This window comes from Rhinolophus ferrumequinum, chromosome 2 (assembly GCF_004115265.2).
Source record: "Rhinolophus ferrumequinum isolate MPI-CBG mRhiFer1 chromosome 2, mRhiFer1_v1.p, whole genome shotgun sequence".
NCBI lineage: Eukaryota > Metazoa > Chordata > Mammalia > Chiroptera > Rhinolophidae > Rhinolophus > Rhinolophus ferrumequinum.
Genome location: NC_046285.1, coordinates 69,841,271 through 69,865,117, shown reverse-complemented (window position 1 = coordinate 69,865,117; position 23,847 = coordinate 69,841,271). Strand labels below are relative to the sequence as shown.

The window sequence follows — 23,847 nt, the reverse complement described above, 5'->3', positions numbered from 1 at the left end:
TTTTTTAAGGTTCACCAGTTTTTTCCATAATGTCCTTTTTCTGTTTCAGGAACTCATGATAACATTTAGGTGTGTCTCTTTAGTGTCCTCCAATTTTTGACGTTTCCTCATTCTTTCCTTGTCGTTCATGGCCTTGACACTTTTAATGAATACTGACTAGTTATTATGTAGAATATCTCCCAAGTTGAGCTTTTTTTTTCTCCGACATTTTCTCCCGATTATATTGAAATGATTAATCTTAGGCAAGATACTATAGCAACAATGTGGTATCCTCCTTGCATACTAACATAATGCCAATGTTTTATTACTGGTGATATTAACCTTAATCACCATATTGTTGTGGCATATTAAGGTGGTACTTGCTGTATTTTCATCATAAAGTTACCAGGTTTCCCTTTCCAATTGAAAAATATGTGGGAAGATATTGTGAGATTATGCTGATATATTTCTCCTCAAAGTTTTGCCTACTGATTTTAGCATTTATTAGTGGATCATTTTTTAAAATATATTTTAAAAGTTTTTCAGTTTTTAAAATTAGTAAACTTTATTTTTCAGAACAGTTTTAGGTTTACACCAAAACTGAGTAGAAAGTAGGGAGATTTCCCATAAATTCTTTGTTACACAAATACACATTCCCCCACCGTCAATATCCCACACCACGTGGTATATGCGTATTTGTTATGATCAATCTATATTGGCCAATCGTTACCATTCAATCTACATTAAGGTTAATTCTGGGTGCTGTGCATTGTATGGGTTTTGACAAATGTATAATGACATTTATCCACCATTATAGAACCATAGAAAATAGTTTCACGGCCCTAAAAATCCTTTGTGCTTTCCCTATTCATTTCTTCCTCCCCTCTACCCTCTGGCAATCACTTTTTTTGTTTTGTTTTGTTTTTGTTTTTTTGTTTTTTTGTTTTTTTGGGTTTTTTTTGTTGTTGTTACTTCCATGGTTTTTGCCTTTTCCAGAATGTCATGTATTGGAATCATACATTTTGTAGTCTTTTTAGATTGGCTTCTTTCACTTAGTAATATACATTTAAGTTCTTTTCATGGCTTAATAGCTTATTTCTTTTTGGTGCTGTATAATATTCCTTTGTCTTGATGTACCACTGTTGATTTATCCATTCATCTACTGAAGGACATCTTGGTTGCTTCCGAGTTTTAGCAATTATTAATAAAGCTGCTAAAAACATTGTGTGCAGGTTTTTGTATGAATATGTTTTCAATTCATTTGGGTAAATACCAAGGTGTGTGATTGCTGGATCATATGGCAAGAGTATATTTAGTTTTGTAAGAAATTGCCAAACTCTTTTCCAAAGTGGCTGTACCACTTTGCATTCCAACCAGATGGGAGTTCCTGTTGCTCCTCTCCAATATTTGGTGTTGTTAGTGTTTTGGGTTTTGGCCATTTTAATAGGTACTTAGTGGTATATCATTGCTATTGTAATTTGTGGTTCCCTAATAATGTTGAACATTTTTTCATATGCTTGCTTGCCATGTGTATATCTTCTCTGTGGGGTGTTTGTTCAGGTCTTTTGATCATTTTAAAAATAAGGTTGTTCATATTTTTATTGTTGAGTTTTAAGAGTTTCTTGTGTAATTTGGATAATAGTCCTTTAACAGATGTGTCTTTTGCAATTATTTTCTCCCAGTCTGTGGCTTGTCTTCTCATTCTCTTCACGTCTTTTACCAAGCAGAAGTTTTTAATTTTATTGTAATCCAATTTATGAATTCTTTCTTTCATGGCTCATGCCTTTGGTGTTGTATCTAAAAAGTCATCACCATACCTGACATCACCTACATTTTCTCCTATATTGTAAGAGTTCTATAGCTCTGTGGTTTGTATTTAGGTCTATGATTCACTTTGAGTTAATCTTTTTGAGGACTGTAAGATCTGTGTATTGATTCTTTTTTTTTTTTTAATGTGTTAAGTTTAGTTGTTCCAGTACCATTGTTAAAGACTATCTTTACTCCATTGTATTACCTTCTTGCCCCTTTTTTAATGATCAGTTGACTGTATTATGTGGGTCTATTTCTGGCCCTCTGCTCTGTTCCATTGATCTATTTGTCTATTCTTTGACTGATACCACACTATTTTGATAACTGTAGCTTTATAGTAAGTCTTGAAGTCAGGTAATGTCAGTCTTCCAACTATGTTCTTCTCATTCAATATTGTGTTGGCTGTTATGTGTCATTCACTTCTCTACATAAACTTTAGAATCATTTAGCCTATATCCACAAAATAACTTGCTGGGATTTTGACTGGAAATGAGTTGAATCTATAGATCAAGTAGGAAAGAACTGACATCTTGACAATATTGAGTCTTCCAATCCATGACCGTAGAATCTCTCTTCATTTATTTAGTTCTTCTTTGATTTATTTCATAAGAGTTTTGTAGTTTCCCTTATATATATCTTGTACGTATATTGTTAGATTTATACCTAAGCATTTCTGTTTTGGGGTGCTAATGTATATGGTAATGTGTTTTTAATTTCAAATTTCACTTCTTCATTGCTGGTGTATAGGAAAGCAATTGATTTTTGTATATTCATTGTGTATCTTGCAATCTTGCTACAATTGCACAATAGTTGCAAGACATTTTTGGCCAGTTCTTTCAGATTTTCTACACAGATGATCAAATCATCTGCTAACAAGACAGTTTTATTTCTTTCTTCCCAATCTGTATACCTATTATTTCCTTATCTTATTGCATTAGCTAGGAGTTCCAGTATGATGTTGAAAAGGACTGGCAAGAGGGGACATTCTTGCCTTTTTCCTTATCTTAGTGGGGAATTTGAATTTCTCACTATTAAGTATGATGTCAGTTGTAGGTTTTTTGTACATGTTCTTAATCAATTTGAGGAAGTTCCTCTCTGTTCCTAGTTTGCTGAGAACTTATATCGTGAGTGGATGTTGGATTTTGTCAAATGCTTTTTCTGCATCTATTGATATGATCATGTTAGTTTTCTTCTTTATACTGTTGATGTCATGTGTTACACTAATTGATTTTCAAATACTGAACCAGACTTGAATACTTAGGATAAATACCACTTGGTCATGTTATATACGTTTTTTTTTTTATAAATAATTAGATTCAATTTGTTAATATTTTACTTAGTATTTTGCATCTATGTTCATGAGAAATATTGGTCTGTAGTTTTCTTTTCTTGTAATGTCTTTTGAGTTATTTTGGGGTTAATGTAATGCTGGCTCCATAGAATGAGTTAGGAAATATTCTCTTTGGTGTGATATTTTGAGATTGTAGAGAATTTGGCATAATTTCTTCCTTAAGTGTTTGGCAGAATTCACCAGTAAACCCATCTGGGCCTAGTCCTTTCTGTCTTAGAAGATTGTTAAATATTGATTCAATTTATTTAACAGATATGGGCCTGATTTTCTATTCCTTCTTATTTGAGTTTTGGTAGATTGTGTCTTTCAAGGAATTGGTCCATTTCATCCAGGTTAACAATTTTGTGTGCCTAAAGTTTTTCATAGTATTCCTTTAATATTCTTTTAATATCCATGGGATCTGTAGTTATGTTCTCTCTTCATTTCTGATAATAAAAATTTGCGTCTTTGTTCTTTTCTATTTTCTTTTTCTTAGCCTGGCTAGAAGCTTTTCAATTTTATTGATCTTTTAGTGAACCAGTTTTTGGTTTTGTTGATTTTCTCTATTAATCTCCTCTTTTAAATTTAATTGATTTTGGCTCTACTTTTTATTATATCTTTTCTTCCACTTACCTGGGATTTAATTTACTCTTTTTTTTAAAAAAAATTATTATTATTATTATTTTTATTTTTTTAATTTGGCCCATTGGTGTGATGGAATGGCTAAGGGAGATTGGAGTTCGGTATTTCCCTTCCCCCCATGTGGAAGGCTAGAATGAGCTTGAGTTGGGTATTTCCTTTCCTCCAGGTATGTTAGGCTCTGGTAAAATAGTTTCTCTTGAGGGCAAGCCTCCTTAAGAAGAATAGAATACTGGTATATTTCACCTTGGTTCATTTTCTTCTTCTCTTGCTGGAAGCATGGAGATTTTCTTCCCATATTCACTGTAAGGAACTGATAGAGTCCTGAAGGTAAAACTCACAAAAGTGTAGTGGTCTCCCTATGACAGGTTCCCCTTGGAAGTTGTAGTTCTCAGAGTTGTCCACATTGAACCTCCAGCAATTTGTTAATTACAGTTTAGATTTTTCCACCACAGCACTGGTTCCTGCAGAGTTTTCTGATAAGAGGTTTGTTCTCCAGTAAGTTGCAATTCTCTGTATCTGTTTGTCTGCCTTTCCAATTTGGGGACAGCTGATTTGCCCTGTGACCTCACTTTTCTTATGGATGTAAGAAGAGTTGTTACTTTTTCAGTTTGGTCAGCTACTTACTTGTTAAGTTAGAGTGGTGACTTCTATGCTCCTTACCTGTCAGACTGGAAACTGAAAGCCCACTTGTGTATCTTGCTTGTAGCATTTATTGCTGTGGTGTTTGCTCATATTGATGTTCTCTCATTTATTCTCCACATATTTACTTATTCAATTATGTTTATACCAGTATGGACTCATAGATATGTATATTCATTTAATTTTATGGGTTATAATTTGATACTATCAATATTTGTTTTGTTACTCAGATTGTTTCAGCTTTGGTCATTAAGAGTGCCCTCTTCTTGGCTCTTATGTCAAATAGACATTTTAAAAAATGCATGCATAGTGTCATATAAGTAAAACGGGTTTGGTAAGAAAGCACTGAAGCTGCTTTTTTTTTTTTTCTCTAAGGATATGTTAGTATTTATTAGTCTAGTAACACTCTTTTAACAGGAATATACATACATATATATGTGTGTGTGTGTGTGTGTGTGTGTGTGTGTGTGTGTGTGTGTGTGTGTGTGTATTAGGAAAAGGAGACAAAGCTTGGGGTCTAAGCAGAGTGAAGATTGAATAGAAGCCCAACCACAAAGTTTTCCTTAAGAAATAGCATGTTTAGTGAAAGAACTAGGTGGAATTCTTATAGAGAAATGTAGTGGAATTACATGGCAGCCTTGGCTTTGGATCCCGGTAGAGCACAAGAAAAAATAAGAAAGTCTTCCTTGGGAATTTCCAACTAGAACTTACACTATCCTGATTTCGAATTCAAAGTCACACTTTCTACAATTTATGTGGAAAATCAAAAGGCTAAGAATAAACAAGACATTCCTGAAAAAAAGAATCAATTATACTATATATCAAGACATATTATAAAAGCATCTTATATAGAATAGTGTGGTTTTAGCAATGCGACAGATAGATGTATTTATAGAATTAAGACCAGAAATGAACATATTATATGGAAAATTGATGTAGACAGAGCCAACATTGAAGATCAATAGCGACAGGATTTAATAAGGTGATGTCAAGATAGTTGGCTATCCATTGAAGGAAAAACATGACAATAGATTCCTATCTCACGCCTTCTATAAAAATCAGTTATTACTGGGTCAAAACTTTAAAGTCAAAGGGAAACTTAAAAACTTTTGAAGACAATATAGAAGGCTGTCTTTTTTTTAAAATTAAAGTTTATTGGGGAGACAACTGTTAGGAAAGATACATAAATTTCAGGTGTACAATTCTGTAATACATTATCTATATCTTACATTGTGTGTTTAACACCCAGAGTCAGTTCTCTTTCCATCACCATGTATTAGACCCCATTTACCCTCTTCTAGAGCTCCCCTCTGCCCTTACCCTCTGGTAACCCCTAAACTATTGTCTATGTCTATGAGTTTTTGTTCCTCCATTTGTTTCTCTTGTTCTTTTGTTGTTTTCAGTTTTATATACCACATATCAGTGAAATCATACGGTTCTCAATTTTTTCTGTCTGACTTATTTTGCTCAGCATTATAATCTCAAGATCACCAGTCTGCAGTCCCACCAACAGTGTATGAGGGTTCCTTTTTCTCCTCAGCCTCTCCAACACTTGTTACTATTTGTCTTGTTGATGACAGCCATTCTAACTGGGGTGAGGTGATATCTCATTGTGGTTTTCATTTGCATTTCTCTGATGATTAGTGATGTTGAGCATTTTTTCATATGTCTATATGCCATTTGTATGTCCTCTTTGGAGAAATGTCTCTTCAGGTCCTCTGCCCATTTTTCAATTGGAATGTTTGTTTTTTGTTGTTGTTGAGTTGTATGAGTTCCTTGTATATTTTGGATATTACCGTCTTATCGGAGGTGCTGTTTGCAAAAATCTTCTCCCATTCAGTTGGTTGCCTCTTTATTTTGTCAATGGTTTCTTTTGCTGTGCAGGAGCTTTTAAGTTTGATATAGTCATATTCATTTATTTTAGCTTTTACTTCCCTTGCCTTTGGAATCAAATTCATAAAATGCTCTTTGAACCCAAGGTCCATAAGTTTAGTACCTATGTTTTCTTCTATGCAGTTTATTGTTTCAGGTCTTATGCTTAGGTCTTTGATCCATTTCGAGTTAATCTTGGTACATGGTGACAGATAGCAGTGCAGTTTCATTCTTTTGCACGTGGCTTTCCAATTCTGCCAGCACCATTTATTGAAGAGGCTGTCTTTTCCCCATTGTATGTTTTTTTCTAGAAGGCTATCTTGATGAGCTTGTGATAGGAGATTTCTTAAAATTGAAAGAGTGTAAATCATAAAGGAATTTGACTACATTTAACAAGCTAAAATAAAGAACTTAGGTATATTATTTATCAAAAGATACTATTTAGAGGGAAATTATATAAATCATAAACTAGAAGAAATTACTCTCAGCATGTATTATCAAAAATTATTAGTTTGCAGAATATATAAAGATCCCGTGATTCAATGATAACAAGGGAAACAACCCAATAAAATGAGCAAAATATAGATACACTAATAAACATTTTACAGAAGAGGAAATAAGATTGGCCAACAAGTATATTAAAGATGCACGGGCTCATTAGTAATAAGAAAATGATAATTTTTATTGCAGCACTATACACAATAGCTAAGACATGGAAACAACCAAAATGCCCATCGGTAGATGACTGGATTAAGAAACTGTGGTACATTTATACAATGGAGTATTATGCAGCCATAAGGAAGAAAGAAATCTTACCATTTGCAACAACATGGATGGATCTAGAGAACATTATGTTAAGTGAAATAAGTCAGACAGAGAAAGATAAGTTCCATATGATCTCACTTATTTGCGGATTCTAAAGAAAAGAATAAGTGAATGAACTAATCAGAAACTGTTTGGGAGACAATGAGGAAAAACTGAGGGTTGCTAGATGGGCGGGGGGAGTGGGGGGTGGGGGGGAGGGTGAGGGGATTGGAGGTGCAGTCGGTGACCACAGGATGGCCACGGGGTTTGAAAATTAATCTGGGGAACGTAATTTGGTGGTTACCAGAGCGTAAGGGGGTTGGGGGGTGGGGGATGAGGGTGAGGGGGATCAAAGGTACGGTGATGGAAGGGGAGCTGACTCTGGGTGGTGAACACACAGTGTGATTTATGGATGATGTGATTCAGAATTGCACAACTGAAATCTATGTAATTCTACTAACAATTGTCACCCCAATAAATTAAAAAAAAAAAAAAAAAAAAAAAGAAAATGAAAATGTAAACAATAAGGCAATACAGTTTCAAACTCACCCAAATGGCAAATATGAAGTCTGACTCGTACTTTCATGTATGAGTCAGGGTCATGACAATAAAATTAAGTTTGAATTCTAGATTTGCTATTTATCAGTGTTGTGACTTTTGACAAGTCATTCAAACTCTAGCTTAAGTTTCCTCACCTATAATATGCAGACTATTACTTCTTTGTAGAGTTGTGAGGATCAATGATAATGCACAATAAGCATCTGCTGTAAAGTTTGGCAAAGAGCAGAGGGTCATATCTGATGGCTGATAAAATTAAGATAAGTTTGAGTAGAGTTGAGGAATATGTTTATACCAAAGTTTCACTCAACAGAATTAATTTAATGTGTTAGGGTTTTAAACATAATTCTTCAAAATGTGCAACAGCAATAGTGGCAATAATTAACTGAGGGCTTACTATGTGCCAGGCACTGCGTTTACTGTTTTTTTGTTCATTATTTCTTTTAATCCGTATGTTCACTTTGTAAAGTAGTGTTGTTATCTCCATTTTATGGTTGAGGAAATGGAAACTGAAAGAACTTATTTAATTAACTTGCCCAAGGTCCCACGAAGCTAGTCATTTGTAGTCTTGGGAATAGAATACAGGCCTTTCTGGCTTGACTAAAATTCTCTAGTGTAGGTGATTCCTCTTTAGCAGACAGACACAGGAATAGAACTTTTGACTTACAAGCGATTTTTATAATTAGTGGCGTCAAGATTAATTTATGTTCATAGTAGTGTGATGAACCAATGCCACTATTCTTTTAAAAAAATGTTGAAGAATTTCAGAGTGTCAGGCAATGTGCTGTTAGGATTTCCAGTCTAATCTTTTGTCAGGGTATCGCTACTTTTGACAGAAGTGAGGAAAGGAATAAAAGGGAGAACTAGAGTCAGGACCAGGTTACCTGAACATCTGTCTTTCTCTATGTCGTTTGAAGCTCTACCGCCCATCCCAGGGGATTCCATACTCTAACTCCCTTCAGGAATAATTGGAATATCACCCATAATGAAACCTGATGCTAAAATTCATGATATATTCATACACAAAATTAAAAAAAAAAATCAAAATCTTGCCCCTTTCAACTGCTTAAACCAACGAAAAGCTTGTCCTTAGATCCCTATATTAACACTGGACTTCCTCAAAACAGAGACATGCTGACTTTCAGAGTGAGACAAGATCCAATAATTCTGTGGTACAATCTTGTAGTGCAATACCTCAGGTAAATGATTGCTTGGCATATTTTGGTTTCAATTCTGAGAAACTAATTGTCTCTTAAGGTAGCTTCATCTATCTTCAAAGAGTTGTACTTGTTAACAACAAAAACAATGATAATAGCTTATTTTTTTTTTTTTGAGAGTTCATGATGCGCCAAGTTCTGTGCTAAATGCACTACGTAAATTGTCTCATTTATCCTCATAATAACCTCTCTGACACAGGTGTTATTATTATCTCTAATTTACTGACTAAAAACATAGAGGTGTTAATCCATTCATCACAATTTTAGCATCTGCAGACTAATCTCTAATTCACTTGGCAACATTTAGATATTAGGAAACAGCACTGAACACTCAGAGTTAAACTTCAGCTCCTTTGGATTAGACTTTTTTCATGTTTAATTGGTTTTCTACATTCCATTATTGTAGAAAATATGGAATCACGTAGACATCTGATTGAATGGAAGAAGGGAAGGAAGAAAAGACCTTTATTTCTTCACCCTTAAAACGTGACATCCAAGGACCTTGCTGTGTTCTCTTTTATGCGTCTTAGTGGCTCCACCAACTTTTTAGAAAAGGTTAGATTTACAGCAAAGAAAAAATGTTTTTCTGTACTCTGTCACAAATTTTCTAGACCAATATTTGTGGAAGTGCACACAGTCCAAGAATTGTGCATTTCTAAACTCTTTTAGAAATGTTTACAGGTAATGTAAATGCATAGTGTATCATTCCAAAGAGAATAAGGACAAAAATAATTATCATGATAAACATTAGCAAAGTGGAGGTATTCACAAAGCCAATCAATGTTTCTCTCTCATGAATTTTTAGATGTTCTTTTCAACAGCCTGAGTTAAATTTTTTTTTTCTACATTTATGTAAAATTCTGTATCTTTGCAAGAATTTACTTATAATTTGGATCATGTCCAAAAGGTTCAACTTTCCTAAGGCAACAGAATTACTTTTAAGCCACCTGATGTCATTGCAACTTCAAGATTAGTATATTTGTTATAAGATTAGATATTTATACATCTGCAATTTTAAATCTTTAAGACATAAGAGATGGCTAGAAACTTGAAGCTTTAGTATATTTTATCCTTCACTTTTTTCCTTGAAATCACAAACACTACAACTTACATACATAAAAATCGGGTGAGTGGTAGACTTATAGTCAGATATTTAACCTAAGCCATGTGGAATGACTAAATGTGCCTTTATTGATGTCTGTTTTAGAAATCATACACTAAGAAGCAACCTTTTTACCATATTTAGGGTTCATACAGCTTTGTCATATCTAGAAAAAGGGACGGACACTTAATGACAGAACGATCATGTCCACCTCCCAACACGCAGCCATATGTTACACATGACTGACTAATGCCAGCCCACACTAAAGCTGTTCTGGCAATGGTGAACTGTCTCCAAGAAAGAGAAAGAAAGCCCTTGAGGCAGATGGCAAGTTTAAGAATAAAAATTAGGCTACAGTCTTCATTTATTCTGTTCATAGGCACCAATGAAAACTTAACCAAAAAAATCTGTGATGTATTTTTAGCATCTTGCATGGTGAGTGAATGGATTTTACACTTGCAGTTGAGTCAGAACTGAGTTAAAATAAACTCCCAACACTACTATCATCTCTTCAGAATCACTTGTCTTGACTCTACCTGTCAGTGTATTCTCCTTTCTTGCAAGATACATAATAATCTCATTTAAAATCATAGAGTTCCGTGGCATCAAAAAAGCTGACACAGTTTCTTGCTGCTTGCTGTTGTAGTATTACTCGTGAGTGATTGCTTATCTACAGCAACAACACTGTTTTATGTTACCAGATTTCTGAACGAACGCTACAATTTATTTTTGGATCACTCTTTTCTTTTGGCAGATTGTGATTTATGTATGCATTATTTCAAATTTGCACGGATAACTTTTGCAAGAAAACAACAAAACCAAACCCCCAAGTCTCCTGCTGTGTCTCAAGAAACCCCCATCTATTCCCACCCCTAACTTTTACTATCTGGCTTGTCAGTGATGGTAGCCATGAATTAGTGTATCTTAAAGGATTGTGTTTTGATTTAGCTAAATAGAAAATACTGCTTGGCATGCCCCTCCCCCAACACACACGCAAAAAACAACTCTGGGATATTTTGATGCTCATATACAGCCTAGACCCTAAGTGTTCGCATTCATTCTAATTCAGAAATTGATACTCTAATGTGTTATACTTTAGGCATGGCTGATTATTCATGTCTAAAAGAATCTGTTTTTCAAGGGATTTATCATTTGAGGTTTACATTGTACATTCATCCAGAGATTAGATTTCCAGAAAATTCAAATATCCTAAGTAGCTTCCAACTCAGAGGATCAAAAATAAAATAAAACCAAAGAAAATGTAATCACTGATCTGTTGAATCAATGGCAATCACCAAGGAGGGCCACGAGCTTACAGACTAACTGAGATGCATTGAGAATGGCATATTACTGACCAGAAGGAAGGGATGCTCACAAGGAAGGGAGACATTGTTGAGAAAAAGGTAAGAGCACAGAACAAGAAAAGAGGCAAGTGCAGAAGTGCAGAGAATGAGGATGAGAGTGGCAGGTACCCACATGGTAAAATAGGAATAAAGAAAAGACACTGTCAGAGATCAAGAATGAGAGAGGCAAAGGTGAGAATTAATTGGAGGGAGGAAATTCTCAGTGTAGCAAAAAGCAGACTGATACAACTTGGTGGCATCTTACTGATTTGCTTTTTTTTTTTTTTAATCCTGGAAGGCACAAGTCATATAATACACCTCCGAAATCCAGTGTGTCATTTAGTGTATTACTTTAAGACGGGTGATGATTTAAAAAAAAAAAAAATAGATTGCATATTTTATTATTTAATCTATTTTTCGCCACATTACATACATTACATGACATTAAATAACATAGAAAAATATAAGTTAGAACAGACCAGATTTGCTGCAGATAGTAAATTAACTGAACCCATTGCACTCTGTAAAATACCATCTTTTTTTAATAGTGGACTGCTGGTTTTAGACTACAGTCTTTTCCCAAATGACCAGCACAAAATTCACATGGGAAAGGCTGCTCTTGCTGGTAGGAGGAAGCTCAGCTTCTATCTGTGAAGGATTAAACTCTAGTATTCACTGGAAACTAAAAGACAGAATTTGATCCAAGCTTCAAATCTGATGCTGTGACCCACCCCACAGCCTTCTGTGGGCTCTAGGTCCATTCATAAGATAATGAGTTTGTCAAATGACCAATTCATCAAATTTGTAAATATATTTATTTCATAAAACTTAATTTATGGTAGCTCTTTAGAAAATTTTTAGCAATCCTACAGAGGAATTTGAAGGGAGCAGGGCTCCAGGGTGCTGAGGCCTTTAATTTCTCTCTGATCTTTGGTCTGCCCTTCTGTGGAATCCATAGCCCAGACTGTGCCATGACTAGCTTCAGACACAAAACAAAGAGCTGGTAAAATCATCTCAGATACGAATTGTTGTAAATGCTATCAATAGTTAAAATATATTTTATTAAATAGGTAAATGTGTTCACGCTCCATAAATTGGGGAATCCTAAAAATGATGATGTTAAAAGTAAAAAAAAAAAAAAGAAAAAATCACTTTTTAAAATATTAGCAAGATATCAGTGTAAACTGAATTTGCTGAATATTTCATGAGGGATATGTACATAAGCAAAAGTAGTCATATTTATTATTCAAGAAGATTATTTCTTACAATAAGTTTTTAGTAATCTTTAAATTTGGTGAATTCTGTAAATTGGTCATTTGGCAAATAGATTCTTCAGTGAATTACATCTTCATGAATGGGACTACTTCAGCTTTCTTAAGATGAGACTGTGTTTAAAAACCTCAAAATAATTGCCAACCTTTAAAAGTCCAGAAATTTCATAGAATTATTATACTCTGAATTATTATACTATCTCGTGAAGACTCAAAGATATGCAACACTGAACCTACATTCCTGTACAGCTACATTAGCTGGACTTGAATATGGACACTCCCTTTGGAAGGACCAGGGGTAGGGTGACAATATGGCCAGGGTACTCATGACAGCCCTGGTTTATGGGCTGGTTTCCTGGTATAATTTTTAGTAGTGCCCACTTTCATTATTATAAGTGTCCAGTTTGGCAGATGAGTTATATGGTCACTTTACTTAGTGATCCCCAGTTCTCTCTCGTTCATACGACACCTTTTATCTGATAATTGGTCTCCTTCACTCATCATCTGCCTAGGCTTTGTAAGCATGTGAGTGTGTTATTCTTGCTCTACTATCCCCTGTCTAGTTCATGTATGTAGAAATAGACAGCTAACTCTTCCTCCATGATGGATAAAAAGGCTCTGTTGTGATTTACCCGTTAGTGTTACCTTCTATTTGCTTCCTCTTACACAGCATGGTCTTCACTAAAGATTCTGTGCAATGTCATCTATTTTTTGCCTTCAGAATCTTCGCTACAGGAGGCATGACACTATCGCGTAACTTTACTCTATGCATACTCTCATATTTCTCCTTCAACACATGTTGTACTAACAATTTTATGTAATGTGTTCTTACTGATAAAGTGAAATGGTTATTAGCCACCACCTCCAAAAGTAGTTAATTTAATTTGCAAACCGCAGGCAGGTGCTTGGTACATGCCAAGTCTGCGCTGAACATTGAGCATACAGAGATCAAAGACATTGTGCTATTCAGGTTATCAAGAGTCACTAGTTCTCTTCACAAAATAGTCGTGGCTTTTGTTTCACGTCTCTCTCACATCTTATATTTTTTTCTTGTCTTGACTTTCTTATGAGGGTAGTGCCAAATGTTTGTGTGTGTGTGTGTGTGTGTGTGTGTGTGTGTGTGTGTATGTGTGTGTGTGTAAATGGCAGTGTTGGGGGAGAAGGGACAGATTTGAGCAAAGACATTCTATTTCAACACACATACTGTAATATGCATAGAAACAGAGAGATGTTAAAGAGCTAGGGTGCTTGCTATTTCAGATAAGGCCTCCAAGTTTTCTTGTTTCTTGGGGTTGGGGTTACAGCAATTTCAATTTAAGTTTGTGTTCTGAAAATGTGATTTTTTTTGTTTTTAAATTTTATTTACATTCTATATCAGCAATTGCATGACAAATGAATTATTTCTTCATTATACAGAATTTTGAATTCTAAAAATATTGAAAATACAAATAAGTTTGGGGATTTTGCTAAATATTCTAGCTTGTGGTTTCACTGGTGCTACAGAGAATTCAGTAGAGAATCTTACAAATACGAGTTAGGAAACAGAGTAAGAATATTCTTGAGTTATTTCTCTGTTTGACCGATGGATTATAGGTCTTCTGTTTTAGAAGAAAGAAGCACATTACCTGGCTTTCTACTCCCTGGACTCTCCCAGTGTTACAGGTTTATATTTAGGCAAAGGTGAGAATGGGCTGTCCACCCTGGAAGCTAAGCTTTAACTGGTGATTGCTGTGAAGGAGCAAAGCTTTGTATGACTCTCAGAAGGTGAAGAGGGTACTGCAAGGAACTCCATAGGGGGCTGCATTTAGATATAGTCTATCCTGACCCTTTTTATTGCTTGGTGAGGTCTCATCTGAGAGCTTTAGTGGAATCTAGGCTGAGTCTGTATGTAGCTGAGGCTAGGAACATTGGCTCATTGCCAAGGGCTGAGCATGACAGAAGCTGGAGGTCACCCCAAAGGAAAATTGTTCATAAGGAGTCAGAACCCAGGAGCAAATAGAAAAGCAAGGTGCAGTCTGAAGGAAGATTCCATTAGGTGACTCACAGTAAAAGCCATAGGTGGGTTTCAGAGACAGAGACTGGACATACCATGCACAGATGTTGCTTCTGTGAAAAAATGTGATTTCATCGCTTTAACCAGTGCCAGTTTTTCCTCAATGGTGACTCAGCCTCCTTGCAGAGCCTAACCCCAAATAAGCCTATTGCTCTTCAACTGTGTACTGTCTATATATTCGTGATCTTTCTTCTGGTAGGATGTCACCGAAAGATATTGACACACAAAATAAAAGGACCTGCCCATTGCTGTAAACCCAACTGACACTTTGCGTTCAGCCACAGGGAGAGAACCATTTCCTTTAGCCTCTCTGGTTGAGAATCTGCACTTTTCTGAGGCTGTCCTGGGAATCTTTTCTGGCTTATTCATTAGGAATTCCTTTTTGAGTCGAGCTAGTTAGGCTCAGAAAATCTTAGACAGACCGATTTCCAGGTCCCGGTGATAAGTGCTCTAACTTGGATCAGATAGGACATGATCCATTTTACTAGGAATCATGGTTTAAGACCCCTTAAGTCACAGGAAAATGGCATACTTTTGTGTTTGGTAGGTGTTTTTCAATCTCAGAATCATGACTACTTGGAATCCTAGGGGAAATAAGCTTGATGTGTTGGCTTTTCTAATGAGTTTTAATATAATGTGCTTGTAAGAGGCTTGAACCAAACTACCCAAATCTCCCAAGAAATTAATCGATAAACAAATGCTTTACGTATTGATTTATATTTATTGTTTTACATTATAATTCTAGTAGCTAAGATACACTAAGATATTCATGTTCAAAGTTCATAGCATGCTTTCCCTTGGGGGGATAAAAGGATGACCAGCACTCTAATATTGAGGGCTATAAAATTGTATATTGAAGGTCTACTAAGGAAACCGAGATGAAAAACATTTGTATCTGAATGTAATTGTATCTGCTTCTTTGTTGGAAAGTCCACAACAGCATAAGCAACAATTACCAGGAGATTTCTCAGGGAGAATTGTGAGATCGGTCACCAAATGGTATTAAACAGATACGTATATTTATTTCACCGCAGGGATTGTCAAGGACAATGGCTATTCAGTACCAATTTTGCATGAGAAGTGCTAAAAATTTCTAATTTTCAAGTTCTCGTCGTTGTTTATTTGTTTGTTTTACAAAGAGTTTTTCTCACCACTTTAACTCAAATTGGCTGGGCACAATTAAGTTATAATTAAAGATAGGGCAGTAACTTGGCTCTCCTCCAAACCTAAAAAGGCTGGATTTGTAGCATTTGCCTATTTCCAGCGTGTAAATTCTCCTTAGATTGCTAGTTTCTCCTACAGCGTTCTAGAGTCTGTACAAGCTGACCCCAGCATACCAACAACAGCTTTTACTCGTGGCAATCTAGTTCTGAAGTTGCATTTGCCTTCTCCTATTCGCCTTTTGATTAGATTATGAAGACACCACCCCTTGAGGAAAACTGTTCCATAGAAAACTGTAAAATTGATACACTGATAAGAAGAAATGGATAAAGACCCATTTTAATTTTTGGAAGTGGACATTAGCACACAGGTAAATGATGTGTCATATTGGTTGTTTGCCTGCAAAGTGAGAGTAGTTGGGATTAATTCTGCCTTCCATATCCATCAGTTAATTGACTTCAGGTAACCCCTATGACCATCTTACACAAATGGATTTCATGTCAACCTCATGGTATCAATTTTGTGGAACCATTTTATTTATTATCTACTTAAATTCCTTAAACTTCATTTTCCAAGAAAGTGTTATTTGTAAATGTTCTAGCAACAGTAGCCGCCTGCAACCTAAGCCCCGCTCCTCCCTCACCTTTACTGTGGATTTCTCCTTAAGAGTTGTGCTTGGATTAAATGTAGAAACCACCACACTTTCTTGCTAAATTCCTGGTGCGGTAAAGTGGATGAGTGAAAGACAGCATGTGTCTGGACATGGAAGATGAGGAAAATTCTTTGAGAGAATTCATCAAAGATAAGAGAAGTCAGATATGATGAACTTGACACAAGCAGGAAAAAAGCCTCAGTTGTCACAGGTGGGAACGAAATCTGAACATAGCATTGAAGGTGTTGCACAATTCTTGCAATTCCTTATGGTAAGTTTAGGTTCTGGGGATGAGAATATTAAGAGCTATCTCATTACGTTTTTATGAAACATATTTGGATGCAAGAAGCAATACTTCAGGACACCTCTAACAACCCTGAGAGTTATAACTGATGCCATCTCCTCTGGAAATGGGCTTCTGGGGTCCTTTTTATGGGGTTGGATTTCATTTCCAGAACTCAAGAAAGAGATAGCCACAGAATTGTGTAATTACAACTAGGACCAGGAATGTACTTGAGAGCAGGAGGTCAAGTTCATTTCTAATTTTCCGTGGAAGTTTTCCCATCATTGTCAGTGAGCTCATGGCTGGAAGTTTGAATTTTACTAAGAGCTATGAACACAGAATAGCTTTAATTAAAGAAAAAGATAGTCAATAATTGTTGGTTTGACGTATATAAGACAATAATTCTGGTAGAATCATATTCCATGAGAGAAATGGAAAGTTCTATTATGCTGTTACCAGAAGCTGGGAATAAAATTAATTTAACTTGAAACAAATCTTCACAAAAGTTATAACAAACATACCGGGCAGCTTCTGAATATCTCTCCAGACATCTAAACACTGTTGCCTGACGAAGATGATTTCGAAAATAGGCTGGGTTTAAAACAATGCTCCTGTAAAAAGATAAAAGAAACACAAATGTTATTAGGTTTTTAAAAGACAATTACCAGCAGTGTATCGGAATGAAATAACATGCATCTAATTTTATCTATTATATATTTTAAAAGATACTAATGAATGAAGCCCCTTTCTTCCTGTAATTGTCAGTGAAGACAAATAAACAAAGATTATTGAAAAGATAATTAAGTTTTCATTATAAAAGCAATTTTATTTATAGCACTGAAGATCTTTTATAGATATGACAATGACAAAGAAGTTAATTCCAAGTTATATTACATATAAGACATGATGTTATTTTATTTGCTCAGGTTAATAAATCAGGCAAAAAAAAATCACAGATTATTTATGGTGTGTCTACCTATAAGGAAGGAGAAGGTTGTTAGCTGCTGAAGTTCAGTTAAAAGAAAGGAACTACAATTTGAGTGACATGCTGATTTGCAATCCATAATTAGTTTCTGTGTCTTCCCCCAACTGGACGATGTAGTGGAAAGGAAGGAGTGTTATACTGTTATTTAAGGACTCTGATCTTGACCTTGCCACTTTTGGTAAGGACCTTATTCACTTTGGGTTTCCATTTTCTCTTGAAACAACAAGGCTCGACTCGTGGATAAAATGATCTGTCTATTCTTACTTGCTGATTCCTCCATCATTTTCGTAGTGTTCTGGAGCCTCAATCTAAGCCCAGGTGTGATGATGATCACGCCCCAGCTACCTTCTTCCCTGGAAGATAAACTGGCAGACATTTTTCTTCCTTGCTTCACTGAGAGCAAGGCTCTGTTCAAGGCATTTGATATAATGAGGTGAACTAGACAGATGTAGTCTATGGCCCATCACTGAAAGAGGAGACAGCCATTAGTGAAAGTTTGAAATGTAGCTTATATTAACAGTGTGTGCTGTGGTATCGATGTGGGATACAAAATGTTACAGAACCAATGCAGGATTACGAAGCAAACTTCTTGTGAGCTTGTTTTTACAAGTTGATGATAATCACTTGGAATTAGTTCATTATTGATGTAAGTGGTTCTTAATCTTTTTTGAGAGATTCACAGAGCTTTTTGAGAGTCAGATGAAAGCTACAGACTTCTGTCCAGAATAACGTACGAAAACAATTGCCCAAATTTAGGGAATTCATATGACCTGTAAGCCTTTTCATGAACTCCAGATTTTAAAAAATCATGCAGACTAAAATAGTTCCATTCCCAGAAATAATGCTATGAAAAGAATAAAGTAGAAAAGAAACATCAACCAGACCCATGTAAAATTATAGTTATATGATTATATAAAATTGTATGATGAGATAGTTTGATTAAATAACTTAGCTCATGTTAAGCACAAGTGAACAGAAATCGGAGAGGTTAAGTGACCTTTCCAAAATCTTGCACAATTAATCAGTTGAAGAATTTCAAGGTCGTTGTGTTTGCCATCTCTAGCCATAGCACTTTGTATTATACCTTCCTGCCTCTCCTATGCTGATTTCTGAATTAGATGGGCCTGAGTTAGTAATGTTTTCTTGTAATCCATGACTAACAATTTGTACAAATAAATATATCAATCCTCTAAGAATTGGTGTATTTTTTATTAAAATGTTGGAAATTTAAAAAACTATTGTATGAGTTTATTCCATGTCAATAATGAACTGCTAATTCCATGACTAATACTATATATTAATTCAGAAAAAGAATGTTTACAAAGCATGTTTATATATTTTTATCCCCGCAAAAATAGTCTTGTAAAAGTAGATCTGAGTGAATAAGAACAGAATTGGTGTAGTGGCCTGGGTTTTTCCAAGCCTAACCAGAATATTTTCTTTCACATAAAAGGTAATTCTTCCCTCTTACTTTGGAATCATTCATTCACTTAAGCATCTACAAATGTGATGGGACAAAATTCATACTGAATACATGTTTCTAGCCTTTAACATCACTTGGCCGTGATGTAGTATTCTGGCTTTGCTAAGCTGTTCTCCAAGAATCTCGCTCTGCCAAAGTTCTTTTTCTCAAAATAGATTAGACTGGAGAGAAGGATGGGGAGTGGTAGGCAGGAGTAGTAGTGAGGGAAGGGTTTAGTAAAAGAGAGGGAGGAGGAGAAGGAAAAGTCATTAAAGTGGATTTTGATGTAGATGGAGGAGGAGATTTTTTGTGGGTAGTGAGGGTTGGTGAGGTAAACACTGTTTCAGTGTGATTTTATAAAAAAGAATAGATTTTTAAAAAATTGCTTGTAAACACAAGGCCTTTGTATGGTGTTGAAGAAATATAAATAGAGGACATGAGTTTAGAAATCACTATTGCTGACTGGACTAGGTTCTTTTAACTATAACACCACTCTACACTGAACCATGTGAGTCACAGCTTTGTAAAAGGGACCCAAGGAAGACCTAGACCCAGTCTACCCTGAGAGGTGGAGGCAATTAAAAAAGTATGTTAGAAATTTGGGATGAAATGTGTCTGACAATTTATTATTTTTGACTTTGTTATAATTATCACAGCATTCACTATGTGTTTATAATATGCCTTGTTAGATATTTGGCAAGAAAATGCTAGTGGTGACTGTGAAGCCTAGTTTTTACATTTTTATTAATTTATTTGATGCTTTCTAAAATTTACATATGTACAACTTGTAGAGTAAATGTTCATTTAGCAATTAAAAAATTCTTTGTCGTTTATCGTTTGATGCCATTTGGAGAGCTGTGGGAGGCTACCTACGACCAAAATGGACAATCTGACTGGGACTGTAATGAAAACAAAAACAAAACAAAAAAACCTACAATTGTAATCGGAGAGAGACGATCCCTGTGCTGATTAGTCTGATTTTATCATAGAGGAAATAACTGATTTAGCTATGCTGATAGGGCTTTTGGTAACAAACAAGAATCATTTTAGAGAAAATAACTAAATTATAGAAGTCACTGAAATTTTGCCAGAAGAGTTGAGATAGTGTTAGTTACGGGCTATGATTGCTGCCTCGATTGAGTAACCCTTATTTTAAGAGAATGGGATAATGTAAAATAATAAATATTGTAATAGATAAAAGTTTCTTTTCTTTAAAATATATTTTTTTAATTTTTCAACTACAGTTGACATACAGTTGACAATATATTCGTTTCAGGCATACAGCACAGTGGTTAGACATTTATATAACTTATGAAGTGATCCTTCCTATAACTCTTAGTATTCACCTGACACCATACATACTCGTAGTTATTACAATATTGTTGGCTATATTCGCTATGCTGTACTTTACAACATCATACGTATTTTGTAATAGCCAATTTGCACTTCTTAATCCATTCACCTTTTTCACCCAGACCCCCAATCACCCTCCCACGTGGCAAAAGTTTATTTTCTTTATCAATTTGGTCCCTGTGGTGTACATGTTATGCTTTTTATTATTTCTACTTGTGAATGTTTTAAAATTCATCTTTTATGTTAAAGTTCACATAATTTGATGTCTGTATGTATGCATGGATATGCACTTGTTTTAAGTCCTAAAGTCATAATGTTGTGAAGCCAAAATATGTCTATTTTGGTGGTTATTTGAGGTGTCTCAGTTCAGTTGTTAAATAATGTATTCTTCTCTTAGTGATTTGATTTACAACTTTTATTATATACTAAGTTCATATACATACTTGGATCAATGGCTGGACTTTGTACTCCACGCTTTTGATCTGTCTGTTTCTGTGACAGAAACAAATTGTTTTCATTGTTGTCATTTTAAAATACACTTTAATTTCTGGAAGGAAAAGAACTGCCTAATGTCCTCTTTGTGAAAATATTTATCATCTAATATGGCTTATTTATTCTTGCTGCTGAACTTTATAATCTTCATTTTTTTTAAAGCTGCAAAAAACAGCAAATTTGTGGTTTTCATTTGTGTCAAAATACAGGCATTAGATTCATTTTAGGAAGAAGAGATATTTTTATACTCTTCCTATCCAGGAATGTGACATTCCTCTTCTTAATGCCAGTATTTTTTATGCCTCCTAATAATATTTTTCTTGTTAATTCTTAAATTTTAAAATTATATGTGAGAATGTAGATTTTATATGTATATGTATATATGTATATATATATGTGTATATATATATATATATATATATATATATATATATATATATACCTTACTACTCAAAGCATGATCAGCAGCACCTGGATGCTCATTAGAAATGTAAATATTGGTTCCCCATCCAGAAACCTACTGAATCTGCATTTTAACAAGAACTTCTGGTGATTTGTATGTACATTAAAGTTTGAAAAAACTATCTATATGCATAATAAGAATGAGATTTTCTTCATTCTATTTCCTAACTTATTGTTAACAGATGTGTACTTCAAAAATTCTTATTTTTCATCCTTATGACTTAATATTGTAGTAGTTTAGTTTTATTTATATCATCTGCAAATAATTATGTTGGTACGGCTTTTCAATATTTACATTTTTTTTTCTCTTACTGAGTAGGCTAAAATTTTTAAAAAAGTAATTTAAATAAATTAGGCTGTCTAGGAATGTTTCAATATTTCACTGATAATGTTGACTACAAATTGACTTGAGAAAAATTTATTATTTTCCAAGAATTAATATCAGGAATAAATCTTGAAATTTTCAAATACCCTTTATATCTATCAATATATTCTTATGGACTTTATCTTTCAGGAATAATTTGAATTGATTACTGATTTAAAAAAAACATTAAAATTAATAAAAAGAATATTGAAGTTAAGGATTAAGAAAGTGAATAATAAAACTACATCCAGGACAAAAGTGAACAAACATAAATTTAAATTTTTTTATTATACTGTGATTTTTATAAAATATTATGGAAGAATTGAGTTGCCAGATGCTTTGTATTTTTTTATCTTTTCAACCAAACTAATCTATTCATTCTATTTAGCTACTCATTCTATTGTTCTTTTTGTCTTTCAATTCATTCATTTCTACTTTTGTATTTGTTAATCCATTTTTGTTCTCTCTGGATTTTATTTTATTATTTTTCTTCTTTCTGACTTACTATTCAATCCATTTATGTTTCTTTCTAAGTAAAGAAAGCATTTAAAACTATGAATTTTTAAAACTCAGCTTTGACCGAATCCTTAAGAATAATAGAGTATGTTTTGTTCTCATAACTTTTTCCCTAGTCTCTAATTACAGATTTTCATTCCTCTTTGACTGAAAATTTATTTAGGATAACACTGCTCAAATTCTACAGGATAGTTTTTCTTATTATAACTTTTATTGTAAATTTTTTATTTTACTACAATCTAAATAGAGAATATATCTTGTGTGTTCCTGCTTTTCGGATGAATCAAGAATAATAAATGATGGAGTGTTGGAAATATTTTAATGGCATGTGAAAAAAATAATATATTCCTCATTTGTAAGGTATTGTTAGTTAGAAACTACTGAAAGTGAACTTAATAAGATTTTCAATCTAAATAAAAACTTCTAGATAGATATGTTTTTTTCACTCAAATTCCTTGGGAGATCTTTCTAGACTTAAATTTTAATGATAATTATTACCTTTCGAAATTCAGTTTGTTTTTAAAGGAAATATTGATTTCATGTTCTTTGTTCTCATCTGTATATTTATTCTCTAATTTTTTAGAAAATAAACTTATTTTAATACTTGTATTTAATTCAGTTTTATTGAGGTATTCACCTTTTTAAAGTGTACAGTTTGGTGTGTTTTGACACGTTTATAAGTATCACTACAATAAGAATATACAATATTTTCAACCACACCAAAAAGTGGCGATGGAGGCACAAGAGTTTCCTACGTATTCCCTCAGAGAGAGATGTGTTTTGTTTCTACTTCTCTACCAGGAGCCATGGATTTTAGCTTGGACTCTGTGAATAAGAATGTTTGCTATCATTCCTTCAGAGGCTTAAGGTTTTAGCTTTCTATGAGATTAGAGATCAAGGAACCAATTTCTTATTTGGGCAATAATGCTTAAATTCAGTATCCTTTACCTTGCTTGGTTATTAACAAAGTAAATTAGCATTGTCATCCTCCTGATTGACAGTCCGCTTATTCTCCTAGAAAAGTGCTGACATACTGTTTTAGAAATTGTTGGTAGATCTAGAGAATGCCAGGAATGTTACCAAAGATGGTAACATTTATGGGGGATAATGGCATCATCTAGTAGATTATAAGTAGTTGAAAAATTGATCAATACTGTTGAAGTATAGTCTGGATTATTCTGAAAGAAGAAATTTAATGGCTCATCCTTAGCCCTTTTTGTGGATAATATATCCATTAGTCACTAAGATTAAGAGATTGAAAGGATGCCTATGAAATTTTCAGATGGCATACATTTTACTTAACAAGGAACTAGTATTACTGATGATAGAAGCTAAATTCAAAATGATTTGGACTGGTTAAAAATAAAATCTTTATGTTACAAATTTTAAAAATCAGTTTTACAGATATAATCACAGTTGGAATGTGACCACGTGGAAAAGTCTGAATATTTAAACTAATCACAAGCTAAATATGATATGACAATATGATAGAGCTACA

At 34.2% G+C, this 23,847-nt stretch overlaps 1 protein-coding gene across 1 annotated transcript in view; it reads right to left on the bottom strand.

Moving 5' to 3' along the window:
• SPATA16 (spermatogenesis associated 16) overlaps nt 1-23,847 on the bottom strand; it is a 234,513-nt gene that overhangs the window by 111,568 nt on the left and 99,098 nt on the right. Inside the window, exon 4 of the mRNA XM_033135364.1 lies at nt 17,237-17,326. Within this exon, the coding sequence (XP_032991255.1) occupies nt 17,237-17,326 (90 nt within the window). The remainder of the gene's footprint in view (nt 1-17,236; nt 17,327-23,847) is intronic.